Here is an 18,897-nt window from a genome sequence, read left to right as displayed (position 1 = left end):
ATGAGAAAATAATTGTGGAATAGATCGAGTAATGCATAATGAATTCTCTAAACTCATGAATATTGAACGACAACAACTCAAATTATATAAATAGAGATATAAAGGTATAGAATGAGATAGAAGTGAAGCTATATAGCACGTGGAATTGTAATGTTTGCAAAAGTTTAACTCTAGAACTGAGGACAGTCTTTCTCAAAGACAGAGCGGTATTTTGTCGGCAAGTGCAAGCACTTGTATAAATTAAAACACGAATACGTAATTAGTCATCAAATGGCACCTATTTTAAATTGTGGTGCCTAAGGAGTTTATTGTCCTTCGTTTTAAACATGTCGCCTTCTAGGTGATTATACAACTACAGAAATGCAAGTACCTTTGTTGAGAAATGATGTTCGCGATGAGAAATGATTCTCGCAACAGTTTACATGGAGTGAAGACTAACGCTGGTTTATGCACACCGTTATTTCCTTGTCCAAAAGATTCATACACTTCCTGCACTATTCAGAAAGGGAAAATATAGGTCTAAAAAGCAACACAGTTACTAACTTGCTTAACGGCTCTCAAATTAAGCCTTTCATTTTGAAACCATTGTGCCTGTATCGGCAGTAATAATAAGGCTCATCAGCCTTTAGTACTATACACCAGTCTTTTGTCTCAGGCCTGACCCTAGACTTCAACAGAGTGGGATGTGCCTACTACTACTCCTAGTACTCCTCCTCATACTACTACTGCTCCTACTCCTATTACTACTACTATTAGTACTACGCAATTTTTATTCCGTCCCTTAAGGAGACAGCGGCCTCCTAGTCGGTAACGCCATTTTTAGGTCAGGGAGATTTGATTCTATGAAGATATTCGGAGGTGTTGAAGGTTGTGGTCTATACTAGGGACACTTCCCGGTATTCCAATTAGTGAAATATAATGGAAAACCTCAGAAAACCATTCTTAGGACAGCCGACGGTGGAGAAGGTCTCATCTCCGTCTCCCGAATGAATTCAAGGTTAATAGAGGAATACAGTAAGGTTAGTCATTCCGCGATACGATTTGCCATTGGCTGTCGCTGTGACGTCACCATGGAACATCGTAGCCGCTGACGGCAGATAGTATCAGTGCGCGGGTAATGTTTCACATTTTAATAACATAGGGAAGCGATATTTTAGAATTTACGAACACCATTCAGTGTATACTGTACTAGATAGCGCTGCAATAAAACGGGTACTTAAAAGTGTGCGATATGTTAGGTTTAATAACAACAGATTCGAGAATAACAAGACTATAATATATTAACTGTTTTTCTCTCTTACCGTAATGAATATGCTGTTGACGAAATGCCCGGAAGTGCGACTTACAGATAGAGGTTGTTTCTTATCAGCAAAAATTGTTCATTTGTTTACTTTACGGTGAAAACGAACAGGACACACTACGATATGACCACGTCTTGGAACACTAGCATCAAATGAATGCCTTGTGTTTCATTCAATGCAGATAAATGAAGAAGAGTAGCATTGTCTACTGTGTTCAATACCTAATCGATTTTCATAAAAAATGGTACGGTTCGAATCGAAGTCCACGGAAGCGAGACAAGATATGAAACAATAACTTTTCCGATTTCTGCATAAAAACTAAAGGTCCTGCGTCTTTATACGTGAATTTTAAAACAACGAAGACTTTCACAGACTTTTCTTGACGTTCAAAATATTTTCTTTGCTGAGAAATGCCACATTTTCACTTTTCACTTGCGGGCAGCGCCCCTTTTTTTAGATTTCAGTTTTGCGGCCAACCAACCCAGAAGGAGTAATAGCATAGGTCTTAACATATGTTTTCAGGACATGTGGATGGACATCAGCAAAACGGCTTTTGAATTTCCCAAACATATTGTTCACAACTTCCGATTCCCTGATCATACCCATTCGTCCGTGAAGTTCAGCAAATATCAGCTCGAATTTAGTTATCGTTTCAATGAAATAATCTGAGGGGGCAACAATCCCCCACGAGACTCTATGTGTATCCACCCCAGACTTGGGTCAACACGCGATGCCAAGAACTCTCTAGTAGGTGTGCTCAAGGACCTGTCAAATTGTCGGCAGTGATACGCGATAAAGCTCGTAACATATGGCGTGTGTCTGGGGACGTACATTCCATTCGTGAATATGCACCGAGAATATTTAAACATGAGCCGAATGGATTGAGCTAGTCCTCCTTCACTGCCTATTGTGCTCGAAAGTGTGGTGGACAGATGTTGGATGTCAACTATAAATATGCAACTCTGAAAGATGAAGTTTCCATATAAACCTTGAAAAGTTTCATGGCGCTAGATCCGATTAATAAAAACCAAACCATATAAAACACTGTCAAACAGGGTAAGATACATGTCGTCGCAATTGCCATTGTCCTGATAATATCGTTATATATCAGCAATAGACAGCAATGAATTCAGATTTCATCGATAACAAATTTCAACCGATTTAATCTGTGCCGTATCTTAATCAGTGCTGTGCATACAAATTGCACTCGTGCGTTTGTTATCTGGTCAAACTGAGCGAACAATATGCTGTAGTCTTGTCTCCTCACTCGCAATGGAATGAAATTCATACATAATAAAAAGTACATTTTCCAGTTTCCATCCGAATGTTATTTGTTCAGTTGCAATTGTAGGACAGGCGATAATTTCCATATATATGAGCACTTTTTTAAATTATTTTTATGACTGTATCTCTCGTTCACCATTTGTATTCTACAAGGAAGCACTGCACCTTACACCACAATTACTACAACTCTCATTATATACCAGATCGCCCTAGTCCCTCACAACAATATGGATCTTCACCCAGTGTTGTGCCTGTTAAACTCCGGAGGTCAAGATGTGCATTGTCTGATAAAGATATTATTTTATTTAATTCCAGTTTAAGTATGTTGCATTGCGTTCTAGAAGAAAACAAATTTAAATTTGATCTATTGAAGAAAAATAACAGTAATGCGGAGAATTATATCACATGTAAAACGATTTAAAACAACATCCAGAGAGGATTCTCGGGTTACATGAGAATCACTACTGCTGCATTAGATTATATCCGAAAAGTGATATATTATTTTACTTGTATTTATTGTTAACCAACAGTGGAACGAGTCAGTCATCAAGTTCTCAACCGAATGAAACTATGTTAAGAAAATGGAAGGTATGGTTCTATAGTAGGGTTGGAGTGTAGCTCATTCCCAGCGAACTACGGTACCCGCTTATGGCTGCCATCATTTGAAAATCAAGAAGTCCAATTTTTCAGTTCACTTTTGGAATAAGGGCTGTGAAATGGGTGCTTCCAGAAAGGGTGTTTCATTGTGAATGAGACTAAAGTCTAACATTGCTCCTTCCTATTTATCCTATACATGCCTACTGTCGACGTTTGTCGTTACGAATATTTGAATATTGCTTATCTTATATCGGTAAACATGAAGAAAAATGTTGAGGTATATTGTTTACAATTCATTGTTTGACACTTGCTACACGACGAGAAAGCACGAGACACTCAGTTTCAGAACGATGTAATGTATGATCCCATGGGATCAATTGTTGTTGGTTCCTTCTGAACATCTGTTCGGGATGATGGGTATTTCAGAGTGCATCGTATGGTTGGGTGTGACATAAAGAACCCTTTAACTTACCGTTCATCGCTGGTCATCTGCCTCGGGTGCTTCGGTCGAGCAACGCCGTACTCTCAGATATTGGGGTCATTCCGAGTCCTATTCTGTCACTTCATCGACCAAACGATAGAGTTCAGAGGAGAGCATAACTACGTCAAATGAGGAGCAAAAATGTGTTTACCAAAATATTTATTCAATGTAAATCACAATGATTTCTTCATTGAATAGGCAAGAAAAATCACAGTGAGTGAGTGAGTGAGTGAGTGAGTGAGTGAGTGAGTAACGTGAGTGGTAAATATATTCTGAAATTGTTTATTAATGCCTTCCAAAAAATTAAAACGCAATGTAAAATTCGTGGACAGCAAAACCCAGAAAAAGAACAGAAAACCTCAACACCGTGCAACATTGTTCCAAAAGATAACTGAGAGTTAACCCACACGATCCCCGGAAAATCTGACCTTCAACCAGTAGAATTCCAGGTTTACATTTAAATAAGGTTATCCACCAGTCGACCATTCTATCGGATATTGGAACATCCCTAGAATTGATCCTTAATCGGACCAAATCGGCTATCAGTTGCTTTGAATGGGTTACGAAATTTTACTTGAAAGCATGGTGTTCATCACAAGTTAACAGCAATTGTCATAATCAAAACAAAATTCCATCATGTATTGTCATTTCGTAACACCCTTAAGTTTCAGAGGAATACCGATGCTGAAACATGCATCATCCGAAACAGATGTTCAGAAGGAACGAACAACACTTAATCCGATAGGATCTTACATCACATCGTTCTGAAGGAGCTAAACTGCGAAATGCGGGAAACATTCATTCATTACGCGTTTATAAGAAATGCCAAACACTAAAGTTAAATAAAAGTGATAAATCACTTTAAAATGTTCTTACTACACCACCTTTCAGCTTATGAAACAGTTACAGCACGTCGTTAAATTCGTTAAAATACAAGTCCCCAATATAAAACAAACAATAGGAAGTCTTTCCAATTCTCTATAACTACAACCACAATTACAAATCTGTCTACCTACACTTGTCCCATTAAACCAAAGTACAAATAATCGATAGATCAATCCCACATATATAAGGTGAATAACAAAAAAATGAAAATAAAATATCTTAACAGCTGACAAATTGAAACCGCATTCGTAGTGAAAATTCTACAAAAGTCAACTAAGAGTCAACTCACGGCCCTATCATAATATACCCGACATCCGAACAATAAAACTTAAAGTAAAGAAAGAAACAAATATAAACGAAATTTCATCCAACTTGAACACACGCAGATAAGTAGTCGGGATCAGTCTTCATTAGCCAGGTTACCACGTGGGACAACCCTTACATTCATGCCACTACTATGCAACGCTATTTTGGGAGCATCTTCCGGCTAATGAGAATTATGCCAAAACATGGCGTAATTATCACCTGCTAATATCTTTCACAGTCGTATCCACTACTGCAAACACTAATATCGTTCAAGTCGATTCGCAAAAATACCTCATTTATGACTTGGCTATGTTCAGACGTCGTCCTAATCTTGCCGTTGTGTCAACATTACAGTGTCTACGCATCCTTAAGTTATATAATCCACGCGGCATCCTAAATCTATCGTTGAGCCAACATTATGCTATCTACAATCATTCATACTGTCAGAAGAAATCGAAACTTTAACACAATATCCTGATATTTAAATCTGATCCTCGTTTAAACTCTAACACATGAAGTGAAATTCGCTACAAAAATGAACTCGAATCTGGAAATATTACTGTGTCTATTTCCTGCGATAAACCATGAAATCAAAATTAAATAACATGTCCTAATAGTTTAATTTATTCCACATTAGAATTTAAACACCTGCGGTGAAGTTCGCTAAATAAAAATAAACTCAACTCTCGCTAGACCTTACGTAATATCACTGAAAACAATAATCACTACCATCACGATATTCACGGCGTAACTGGTGTTTGAGGTTCCAACTGACCTGCCATGTCACCACTCCAAACATATATTATCTTCAACTGTCCAGTGAAGTAACTTCTCATCAAACTGCATAAGCTAAACACTCCTTCTAATAACATTCATTTTTCACACCCGCAATGTTTGCAGTCAGCGATATTTCGTCCTGTAAAGATGCAGAATAGAATTCAATTTACAATAATTAAGTATTACTTCCATCGTGTTCCAGAATGTACAGTACGTTGTTCGTGAGGTCGGCTATCACAAAATGCACTTCGCTGGTATCAAATAGAACCGTCACCTGGACTTAAGTGCCGTTACCTACGGTCTTACATAAAATAGTAATCATGGGAGAACATCAACTTGTACATAAAGGCGTTACAACGCACCCACTTGGATCTCAAAACCCTTACATTCTTCAACCATTCTGGACAGCTACAGGACACCGCTCCTCTAATACAGCCTGTCTCAGAAATATTACACATACCGGTACACCACGTCACAAAAATTCCTCTCCATCGCACTACAGGGCTTCTTATTTTCGGAGTCCTGCTTATTCCACATCACTCATAAAATACAGGCTTACCCTGCTTTTAACATCTGCCTAATTATCCTCCTAATATTTAATTTCCATTATAATCCATTTTCTTCTTACTTGAAACTTTTTAAATACAAGCGATTCCATGACCAAACAACTTTATAATGATCTCACAATTAACTTCTAGAAATTTGTCCGTACCTGAGGAGCAAAATAGCATACCCTGATTTTCTGTCATAAATACACAGTGTCACAAAATTTAAATTTCCCAAAATGCCAACTTCATCATACTTCACTGGAATTCGATATAAACCGCAAATATCGCTTACCTAACTGCTGAATGCATTATTATTATCGTTTCAATTTTATCTTAACGTGAACATTATTATTATTATTATTATTATTATTATTATTATTATTATTATTATTATTATTATTATTATTATTGGATACGTTGTTATTTGACTCCATCACGCTCGTGTGTATGTTCAGTCTTCAGCCCTGAAGCGCAGACTAAATTGTTCTGAAATTCGGTTTATAGTGACGCGTTTTCGCTATTTGCAGATTCAAAAATCATACTTGCTTAAAATGTGGTATTCTGTTTATAACATGCAATGCAAACACACGAACATTGTCCGATTTTGTTGAAATAGAGTTCATCCTAAATTGGTACCAAAATCTTCCTCAGTTATATTTTAAATAATGTATTTTGATGTCCTGTTTGTACTAATTCGAAACTTGTGTGACCAATACTATATTATCGGTTATCGCATTTTTATGAGCTTAAAATGCAAAGAAATATACCTTCATTGAACACCTCTTTTACACTACCCACTCACACTCACTGTCGACACATGTCCGACACGGAAAATCTCAGTAAAATTATGTCATTGAAATCCAAAATCATCGTAACCTGTTCATCTAGATTTCAAAACACTGGACTAACGAAATATATCAAAATATTCCTCAGAAAAATTAATTTTGGCATATATGGAGTTTGTGAACGGGACTTCAAATTAATATTTCCTGCCAGACATACACCGGTCAATTCATGTTCCCTTCTGATTGTAATGTCAGATGATTTCTGAGACATATGAATCTTTCACTTCATGGCCTTTCTCTTGTTCCACCCAAAACCTCTACATTTTACAAGATCGGAGCACTATCTCTTCAACATTAGGCCTCTTCCCTAATCACCACCAGGGACTCCAAACTGAGGAACCTCCATTGCCGATCATGGGACACACATGAGATTTGCATTGCTTCCATATACTTGTCCCGAGCTCGAACTTCTCTTTATAAACTCTTATCCTTTCTTGAACCAGCCGGTAAAAGGTTTAATAGGCCTTGGGACTAATTCACTATAATGTCTTTCATGAACCATACCTATCTTATGCCTATACCTTCATTTTTCAGAAGCCAGATATTTCCTCTCTCCCCTGTGGTTAACGAAGCCCAGTCTCTAGGAAGAACAGAAGGTGTCAAGTTTATAGCATGGATGGCAAACACTGAGTCACTAGCTTTAGCGTCATCTCCACATGTGTTAAGCTCCACATTGCCTCTCTTCGTAAACTATCCGATCTCTTTTCATAAACTCTTGTTCCTTTCTGATATCGATAGTTTGCGAGTATTCAGGAATATTTCATTTTCAGATCTACCATGGCCTTTCGCTTTCCTTTCAGCATAAACTCATTATTCAAAAGTGAGACCTCTTCTTCTTCATTCTATGAGGCAATGGTTATCTCGGTGTACCTCGCCTTGACCAAATAATCGTCACCACCATTACCTATTTCAGTTTAAATTATACTCAGAGTTAATCGGTGATAATTGTCTGGTTGCTTTTACCCAGAAAATTATAATCATCAATATCATCACGTTATTCCATCGGAATATCTCAACGGTGGAATGCAATATTTTTCATTTGCTTCTTAATGCATAGATTGCCGCGAATATAAATTTATTTGAAGGACCGCTATTCATGGTAACTTTATATGCTTGTAAGTCTATTTCGTGCTAATAGCAAGGGAAATATGAAGCAAAAATTGAAGTGGTGATATACTCACAGTTATTGTACTAGCAAGAGGAATAATTGAGATACCGAGGTAAACGTGCCTCCCCTGGGAATCGTGTGACCATGCCCCAGCGGGGAGCTTTGTACGTCTCAGTGAAGCAGATGGCCGAGCTGTAGGTGAAACCATATCTGATGTGTATCGGTCGAGACATCAGACTAACGAGTGGTTCTGTCAAAAGGCGGGTAGCAGCTTTTAAGAAGTTGTAATGGTTGCGGTCTAGATGATTGACTGAAATGGCCTTGTTAAAATATCTAACATGACTTAATTGTGTTGATACTGCTACCACGGCTGAAAGATACGGGAAGCTACACCTGTAAATAATTCCCAAGTTCATGCAGCTCTCTCTATATGAATGATGTATTGATGATGGTTTACCCTGAGTAAAGTATTCTGGAGGTAAATTAGTCCCCCACTCGGAACTCCGTGTGGGGCTACACTAGATGGGACAATCATTAGGAAGATATATACTGTCATTCTGTGAGTCGGAGTGTGGAATGTTAGAAGTTTGATTCGTTGTGGTAGGTTAGAGAACTTGAAAAGGGAAATAGATGGACTAAAGTTATATGAAGTTGTTATAAATGAAGAACGTTGGGAAATGCAGGAGTAGGTTTAATAATGAATAAGAAAATAGGGGAGCGTTTAATGTACTACGACCAGCATACTGAACGAATGATTGTCAATCACCATTAATCTGCAATTTGGGCTGTTGCCCAGGAGGCAGATATTCCCTATCTGTTGTTTGCCTAGTTTTTCTTAAATAATTGCTAGACATCAAGCCAATGCCCGCCGCAATAATGCAGGTCTATATGAATACTAATTCCGCAGATGAGGAAGAAATAGAAAGTATATCCGAAGAGACAGAAGATTTAATACAATATGTAAAAGAAGACGAGAATCTAACTGTGACGGGAGACTGGAATGCAGGGGTAGGCCAAGGAAGAGAAGGTAATGCCGTAGGAGAATTCGGACTGGTCCTAACAAATGAAAGGAAGTCGGCTGGTCGAATTAAGCACCAATTATAATTTGTTCCTTGCTAATATTTTGTTCACACTCTACAAACCATGGCTGCATACGAAGACTAGACCTGGAGACATTGGAAGGTATCGAATAGATTTCATTATGATTAGGCAGAGATTCAGAAACCAGGTGTTGGATTGCAAGACATTCCCAGGAGCAGGCGTGTAGTCTGACCACAATTTCGTAGTCGTGAAATGCCACCTCAAGTTGAAGAAATTGAAGAAAGGAAAAACTGCAAGAAGATTTGATCCAGATAAGTTGAAAGAAGGAGTGTGTTGAATTGTTTCAAGTAACATGTTGCACAAGGACTACATGAAAAGGCTGAAGTAAACACAGTGGATGAAGGTGGACTCGTGAACAATAAAATACGTAAGGCTGCTGAATATAAATTATGAAGAAAGGTAAGACCAAGTAGGAATCAGTGGATAACTCCGGATATACTAGATCTGAATGATTAACCACGGAATTACAAGAAGGCGAAAAATCATGAGGGCAAGAAAGAATACAGGTGATTAAAAATGAAACAGATAAGAAGTGCAGGACAGCTAAGGGAGAACGGCTGAAAGAAAAATGCAAGGATGATGAAGGTTGTTTGGTCATAGGAAAAGTAGGTTTTGCATACAGGCAGGTCAATGACTTTTGAAAAAAGGAAACCTAGATGTATGAATTTTAAGAGCTCAGGTGGAAGGGAAATAAGGCAAGGAAGAAAGATTGCAGGAACTTGTTTTACAGTTATATCAATGAAATAAAGTAGGTGAGAATATTCTGGAACAAGAAGAGGCTGTTGATGCTATTGAGATTGGGGACCCAATTTTGAGGTCAGAATCCGACAGTGATTTGAGAGACCTAAATAGGAACAAGGCATCTGGAATTTATGACATACACTCAGGTTTACTGACTGCCTTAGGAGAAAACAGCATGGCAATATTATTCTATTTAGTGTGTAAGATATATGGTACAGAAGAAGTGCCACCCGATCTTAGACAGAATTTTAACTTGTATTATTTACGGAAGAATGGGAAGTCAGTTTGTAGGTGAGTTGGGAGAAGAACATTTCAGCAGAACTATACGAACACTTGAAGCAATCCTGATCTAGGAAGATCGAATTAAGTAAAACAAATCCACGTACTTTGCATTCGTAGATCTAGAAAAGACATTCGATAATGTTGATTGGATCGAGCTATTTGAGATGCTGAAGGTGATCTGGATCAGATTCCCATAAAGAAAAACTACCTAAAATCTGTATAACCATCATTTTGCAGTGATAAGAATCCAAGGCTATGAAAACGAAGCCGCAATCCAGAAAGAAGTGAGGCACGACTGCATTAGAACAGGTGGCGAAGAAAATCAAAGAGGAATTTGGCAAGTGAATCAAAATCCAAGGAGAGGAAATCAAAACTGAGATTTGCCGATTATATTGTTATTTTGTCAGATGATCTGGAGAAATTGCAGAATCGTGTGGACACAGTCTTGGAGAAAGCGTACGAGATGAAAATAAACAAATCGAAATCAAAATTAATGGAGTTCAATCGAACGACGTAACGTGATGCAGGAAGTATTAGATTGCGAATTGAAGTCTTCAAAGAAGTAGATGAATATTGTTATTTGGGTAGTGGTATAACTAATGATGGCATAAGTAAGGAAGACATAAAATGCAGACTAGCACAAGCAAAGAGGGTCTTTCTAACGATAAGAAATTCGCTCATTTCGAACACTGATAGAGGAATTAGAATTTAGTTTATGTTTACCGTCTGGAGCGTGGTTATTTATGGAAGTGTCACATGGACGATACCAAGCTTAAAAAGAAATACAATAGAGGTTTTTGAAATGGGGCGTGACAGATGAATGCTGAAGGTGAGATGGATATATCGAATTACAAATGAAGAGGTACTGAATCGAATTGTTGTGAGGTGAACGATTTTTTGAAATTTGACCAGGAAAAACGATAGAATGATACGACACATCTTAAGAAAACCAGAACTTGTTCAGTTCGTTTTTGTGGGAAGTGTAGGTGGTAACAACGGCAGAGACAGACCAAGATATGCATATGGCAAATAGATTAGAGTAGAGGTAGTATGTAGTAGTTACGTAGAAAAGAAAAGTTCAGTATAAAATAGTGTGCGATCGAGTTTATATGACCTAAACAACAAAATGAAGACTAAAAAAAAGAAGTATTCAACTTACATGCATGGTTTCTCTGTAGCCAGGGCTTCCCAGGTATATCCATTCCAGTTTAGTATTTTCACCACTGGGTGGTAGGAAGTAGGGTCGACCATAATGCTGCCGTAAGATAGCAGCAGCTCTCTCGTCGCAATTTCTCCTGAAACAAAGCAGAAAATATATATTCTGCTGGTGCTACTTATAAGTGCATACCGTACCAGTAAAAGATAGCCCGTACCAACCTTTTATTTGAAAAGAGCATGAATTATTCTCAAGGCGCTTCCTAGGAAAAAATACCTAGGGATTGGAACAGGAGGATAGGTTCTATCTACAATAAGTGGAGATGTACTTTGAATAGTCTGTTTATTCAAAATATTGGCAAGTTTGGTGCACTGAAGCGCCATCTCCCGAGTTATGTTCCCGAATGGTTCTCCAGGCAACTCATACTCCATGGTTCTCTTGTCAGCATGGAACAAGACTCGTGCTCCCAAGTTCACTCGCCATCATGGAATCGAACCCGTGCCTCGTACCTGAAAGTCTCGAATTTCTCGGAGGTCTACGGCGATCGTGGTGTGGGGTAATCACTAGTGGTTCAACTTTATACGAGTGTCGTACAGTCGTACAGTCCCCCGACACGTTAACAATCAGTTGTCACCGAAATTATTTTGCTAGTTGCTTTACGTCGCACCGACACAGATAGGTCTTATGGCGACGATGGGACATGAAATGGCTAGGAGTGGGAAAGAAGCGGCCGTGGCCTTAATTAAGGTATAGCCCCAGCATTTGCCTGGTGTGAAAATGGGAAACCACGGAAAACCATCTTCAGGGCTGCTGACAGTGGGGTTCGAACCTACTATCTCCCGAATACTGAATACTGGCCGCACTTAAGCGACTGCAGCTATCAAGCTCGGTGTCACCAAAATAAAAAAAAAACACTGCCTTTAATTTATACGGGAAGACAACACGTTGTTTGGAATTTGCCAATAAACTTTACTTGACACTTACAGACAGAAATAAATGAATATCACTTGATCATATTCAAGTTGAAAATGCGGATAGCATTGATTTAGGAAAGGAAATGATGGAACACAGTGCATGGTTATTTACCACTGAAAATTATGAAACTAAACACAGTTCACTTGCAGGACTCTGTATGTGGTTATTTGCCAAAACGAAAAATAATACCGTCGCACTTGACACACAAAAAGACCTATTAAAGACTTTATCCGTAAGGCAATGCTAATAACGATGAAATAAATAATAACTTGTCAGTCACCCTTAGCACAGCGAGTCTTATAAAATGATAAAGTCACTGAAGAATAAATATAAGCAATTTTATACAATTATGTGCAGAAATTTGTTCGAATCCAGTTAAGATTAACGCTATAATGGAATATCAGTTTAAGTCGCTCACATTTTACAGTGCGGTTGGCACAGTCTATCGTACTCGAAGTTTATCACTAGTTGAGGAGCACTTGAGTGTTCAATAGCAAGAAATATGCAAACATTTGTGGTATAACGATTCAATATTCCAAACAGTTTTAAATATCACGGTTACTAAAATATTAAATAATGTACCAACAATTGCACAGCATGAAATAAAATAAACACTTCACTTGGTTCTAAGGAATATTAAGTTCCGTAGTTCGAGAGTTACGCTGAGTTCAATTCTCGGCTTGAGAATTTACAGGTTACGCTTGAAAAACACCACGTCGTACTCGACTCTACTTTTCGACGGACAGAATAACATAGGTTCTGACCATGCAGAGCCCTTGCCGAATGCTTGTCTATCGCTGTGTAGCCTCATCTTTTATATGGTCAGGAGCCTACACGTTATAGGATAACGTGATTATTTTAAAGTGAATTTACTTGAAAATACCTCGTTGGATTTTATTGACTTGACAATAGAGACGTTCTTGATATTGAGTACAGAATGGCGCATATCCCAAGAAGATAGACCATTATCAAAAACGTTTTATAAATTTTTGAATCGAAAGTTCCTGAATACATGACTCATGGTTCCAGATGTATCCAGTGTTCGCCACGAAGTAGGATGACGAGTTAGGCGGGCTAGTCTGTCTTTCTCCTGCATCTACTTCCCGTACAGTTGTTTCCTTACACCCTGGCTTGTCCTGGCGGATGTAAATACATTGAGCTTGGAGTTCTCAGCGCGCGTGATAATGATACGACATTGTTCTTAATAATTACGACATTTACCGTGCGTTCCTGGTACAATACATACTGAAGTGTTTTAAGAGGCGACCAAAATGCAATCAGCTTGAAGCTCTGAACTTAGGAGCTTGGGTGACCCGGGTCTCCTAGATGTATCTGGTATAGCTTCCCCTGACTTGTGCGAGTTAATTGCTCCCTTGTTTCATATCAAATATCCTTCTTCAGTCGTTGAGCCTTTCCTACGCCGACAGTATTAGGTTTACGAGCCCTATATTTGTCCCTAATTGTCACGCCATTCGTCGTGCCTTTCCCTTCTTTAGCAGATACGCTCATTCTTCGAAGTGTCAGACAGCTGCTATTTTTCCTCTGATTAAGGGAGATAAGTTGTCCAGTTGTACTTTCGTTTAAAGCAATAAGCAGCAAAGCCACTACAAAGCATTTGCGTTGAACATTGAATATACATAATACTGTTATTGGCTTTATGTAACTATGCTTACGGCTTTCTGATGGTGATGATGACGCTTTTTGTTTACAGGGACCTAACGTCTAGGTCATCGGCCCCTAATGGTAAGAAATGAGTCGAAATATAATGACAAATTTAAAGTCCAAAAATAACCAATGACCAGTATTCTAAATGTGATGACGAATAATGAATGGATGAATATGAATTTAAAACAATCCGTGGATCCGACCCGCAATGCCGTGCATTCCCAGAAACTAACGTAAAACAATTGTATTAATGACCAAGGGACTGCTTCTAAAGCAAAGTCCGTAATCGATGATGCTTTTGTCTAAATGGGTTCAAAATCCCGTTCATCGGTCCCTCATAGTGGTAATAGTAAAGTAGAACCATTTCATTCGTCACGTTGCAGTACTAATCGAAGGTGGCGTCAACTCGCGGTATTCCGCACATTATGGCACTACTCACAGGTAATATAATACGTACATGTAACGCAGGCCTATGGTGTTTCTCACATAGGTCTACTAAATACAAGGACTGGTACTAACTCGTGGTGTTCTTCACACAGTGGATACTGATCACAGGCAACGCAGACCCACGGTGGCGCTCACATAGTGGTACTAACACATGCAACGCCCAGGCTCGTGGTTTTTCTCACATAATGGTACTAATTACAGGCAACGGAAGCCCATGTAGTGGTATTAATCACGGGTACTGTAAAACCCATCCTCATTTACACTCTGTTGCTACTAATCACAAACCTATTGTGTACCTAACATAGTGGCACTACTCGTAAGTAAAGCCAGCCCATGGTGATCCCCGCATAATTGTACTAATTACAAGTAGTCTCATGGTTCTAATTCGATCATATCTTGGTCACCACTTTTTGTCGCCTCTTACGAAAGGCAGAGGATACCGTGGGTTTATTCTCCGTCTGCGTGCCCCACCCACAGGGGTTGTGTGTTATTTCGCTCAAGTACGCCGGCAAGCCGGTTGGGACCCCCCCCGCCCTTCCCCAATCCACTACCTGGGATGCGCCACGTGGGAGTGTCACCTTTCCCCCTGCTACGCCAGCTTAGTAGGTTCCTGGCGGTTTTCTGACAAAAAAGGTGAAATATAATTGACCTGTTAAACTGTGTTGTTACTGCGATGACGCAAAGCTCAGGCGACACATTTTATTGATGGTTATGTTACTATGAAATAATAGAAAACTCTCGAACAAGAGCAGATTGATCTTCCAGTTTCATCTGTGGGTCATGAGATGGCTCCATAGCCCAATTCGAAAAGCACACAGTTTGGCACAATTTGCAGGTATAATTCGGATGCTGAACGGGGAAACGTCCGTTTCATTTGAGAAATTCATTTTCTTTCCTTCGTTTGTATTCAGTCAGTCTCAGTCTGTCCAGCTCCATGTCTAAATGGTTAACATGCTGGCCTTTTATCCAAGGGGTCTCGGGTTCTATTCCCGGCCCGATCGGGAATTTTAACCTCAATTGGTCAATCCTTCTGGCTCAGAGGCTTCAAGTTAAAGTGATACCTTCAATATTAGAAATCGTCTAGGGTAGGGTCTTATTCTTGCATGCAGGTCGCCTATAGGCGGTATACTCGTAAAAGGCCTGCACCAGGCTTCTCCGGAGAATATACGCCATTATTATTGTTATTATTATTGGTCTCAATCCGTCGCTGGCTTTCTTCAAAACAGAGCGTGCTATTACGTAGTCATGCCCTCTAAGTTGTATGATCAATGACTTATATCTCCCAGTTATTAATACCGATGTTCCAGCCCATATTTGCTCTAATTGCATATTTAAAGCGTTTCCTTGGAGCTCCGATACCACGTTTACCCAGTGAGCTGTTCAGAATAGGGGCTTAATATTTGTTTGGTAAGGCGGTTGTTATTCATGCGGATCACATGGCCCGTCCAGTGTAATTGCCCTTGGACAATCATAGCTTCAATATTTGAGGCCTTAGCCTTATACAAGATATTTCTACGCCTATCTTGACATATTACTCCAAATATCTACCTCAGACATCGCTGGTGATGTACCAGCACAGTTAATTCAATGTCGGACTTCCAGGTCAACGTCCGGTTCGAAGAGAGTATACTGCTTACGTAAGGAACGGTGTTTACAACTCGAAGATCTCTGCACTGATGTCCACAAAGGGCCTTACTTCTTGTTCTCTTGGGGCAGTTTGGTTCAGGACCTGGGCATTTTCAGTATTAATCTGACATTGCTATAATCATGGCATAAATTGACACTTTCTCAACAATATTACCAAGTTCTAATCACTGATTCATAACCAGGATCTTCACTTCTCAAATCCGTTAAATAGGCCTATGCATGGTACGAAAGTCATTTATAAGAAAATCATGTAAATAATTATTTCAGAGACTGTGTGTCAGTTTGCGACTCTTGCGGTGATAAGAGACGTAATAACATGTGCATGGTGCAAAACAACTTTATGCATCACATTTCTTCAGAGAATAGCATTACTACCGAGCGAGTTGGTTGTGTGGTTAGGAGCGCGCAGCTATGAGCTTGCATTTGGGAGATAATGGGTTCGAATCCCAATGTCGGAAGCCCTGAAAATGGTTTCCCGTGGTTTCCCACTTTCATACCACCCAAATCCTGGGACTGTACCTTAATTAAGACCACACCGAGCTCGATAGCTGCATTCGCTTAAGTGCGGCCAGTATCCAGTATTCGGAAGATGGTTTTCCGCGGTTTCCCATTTTTACACCAGGCGAATGCTGGGGCTGTATATTAATTAACGCCACGGCCCCTTCCTTCCCAGTCCTAGCCCTTTCCTGTCCCATCGTCGCCGTAAGACCTATCTGTGTCGGTGCGACGTAAAACCAATTGTAAAAAATATAGAACGTTACTGCAAAACGTATTCCAAAAAAGTGATGATTGTTCAATTAGGTCTAACGAGATTAAGAAGAATTTATTCTCACTATTTGTCGGGATGCTCCAACAGAATTGAAAGCACCGGATCGCACTTGAATTAAGCACTTCACATTAGATCTGCCTTTTCGAAGTTTATACTTTTGACCACATATTATGCTTCATGACATTCAAAAATCCCGAGCATGTTGAAATTTTAATTACGCAATTGATGCCTGTTGTACTCAGTAAACATCCTATCCTTTACTGAATGCTCAGTAGAATGGGTATTCTATCCAGTTCCTAGCGGGTCCTTTCAATTTAATGCTCGAAGCGAATACATGCAACAACGTAAGGTCGTAGGTGAAGAATTTCAGGGGTTGCAGACTAAGCGGAAACTCATTTTTTTGGCGGAAGTTAACTATCAAGCAAGTAAAACGTCAGTTCACAAAGGACCAACTGACACAGTTGGATGTAAACTTCAGCAAGAACAACTGCAGACACTTGTACAGAAGTTTTAAACGGAACCTCGGGCACTAAACCTACCTATCCTCAACTTAAGGGGACGTGATGGGAAGATAACCTAGACGGAGACAGACAACTGTCACCTTCTGGCAAATTACATTGAGAATATCCTTAACTGTGAATCGCCCGACATATTCCTTACGCATTAAGATAGCATCAAGCAACCAAACTTTCAAATACCGACCAAAGAGAAAGTGGTAGAAAACATTCAGTCCTTGAAAACCAACAAAGCATTAGAAGGCTCAAGAGCAGCCGAACTATGGTAGCAGGCTGGAGATAGGACTGTCAACAATTTGACGGGGATCTTACAAAACATTTGGAAGACTGAAACTTTACCTAGTGACTGAACTTCCGCTTTGATTGATCTCTCGTACAAGAAAGGAGACTTGACCGAAATGAACAACTATCGAGGAATCTCGTTGGTGCCTGTCAGGTATAAGATGTTCTCGAAGGCCTCATTCAATAGAGATGAACCCCAAGTAGACCCACAACTAGGATAATACCAGGGAGGATTCAGAAAAGGGCGCTCTTGTACTAAGCAGATACACAACCTGATGTCGGTGCAGCTACAGGTAAACATGGCTGGTAAGAAATATTTCATCAACTTTATCGATTTTAAGAAGGGATATGACTCACTTGAGAGATCTACTCTCGTGAAAATCTTGCAGGAACTAGGACTGGGCCAGAAAATGCACAAAGTTTTACAGCAGACTTTAAATAACACAAAGTCACTAGTGAAGTTCGAAGGAACGCTCTTAGAAAGTTTTGAAGTCAGGACAGGGGTGAGACAGGCGGATGGTCTCTCCACTCTCCTCTTCAACTGTACACTGGAAAAGGTAATACGAGAGTAGAGGAAGGAGTTAGATAGACAGGGGTTTCCATATGGTATATCTCTGGGACACAAGTGCAACGGTCTCAATATTGATTGCCTGGCATTCGCCGACGGCCTGACACTTCTATATAATTCAATAAAAAGTTCAGTGAAACAAGTCAATGTTCTCAGACGACAAGCAGCAAAGGTAGGTCTACGCATTTCACTTGTGAAAACACAATGCATCACGAGCATCGGTAAATCTCGTTGTACACTGCATCTGGAGCAGGGAACGATAATGCAAACTAACAGGTTTAAGTACCTGGGAGAATGGCTCGAACCCAGTCTCTGGGAAGGGGTAGCATTATCAACTCGAGTTAACAAGCTAGAACTGGCATACCAACTGAACAAGAACACATACAATAAAAATTGTATCTCTCGTAACACTAAATTGAAGCACTAGAAGACAGTCATCCACCCTGAAGCCTTCCATGCTTCAGAATGTCTATATTCAAGCGGAAGGGACTCATGGACAAGCTCGAAATCCAAAAGAGAAAAATATTGAGGAATATGTTAGGAAAACACGAGGATGGGAACGAATTCTAAACGCGACCCAACCAAGAGCTCAACAAATACTATGAAAAAATCACGGA

General features: G+C 39.5%; 1 protein-coding gene across 1 annotated transcript in view; it reads right to left on the bottom strand.

Annotated features, from left to right (window-relative positions):
* Positions 1-18,897, bottom strand: part of LOC136858162 (uncharacterized) — a 173,739-nt gene that overhangs the window by 52,257 nt on the left and 102,585 nt on the right. The window contains exon 3 of the mRNA XM_067137505.2: positions 11,416-11,551. Within this exon, the coding sequence (XP_066993606.2) occupies positions 11,416-11,551 (136 nt within the window). The remainder of the gene's footprint in view (positions 1-11,415; positions 11,552-18,897) is intronic.

Source organism: Anabrus simplex, chromosome 1 (assembly GCF_040414725.1).
Source record: "Anabrus simplex isolate iqAnaSimp1 chromosome 1, ASM4041472v1, whole genome shotgun sequence".
NCBI lineage: Eukaryota > Metazoa > Arthropoda > Insecta > Orthoptera > Tettigoniidae > Anabrus > Anabrus simplex.
This window is presented reverse-complemented; position numbering and strand designations above follow the sequence as displayed.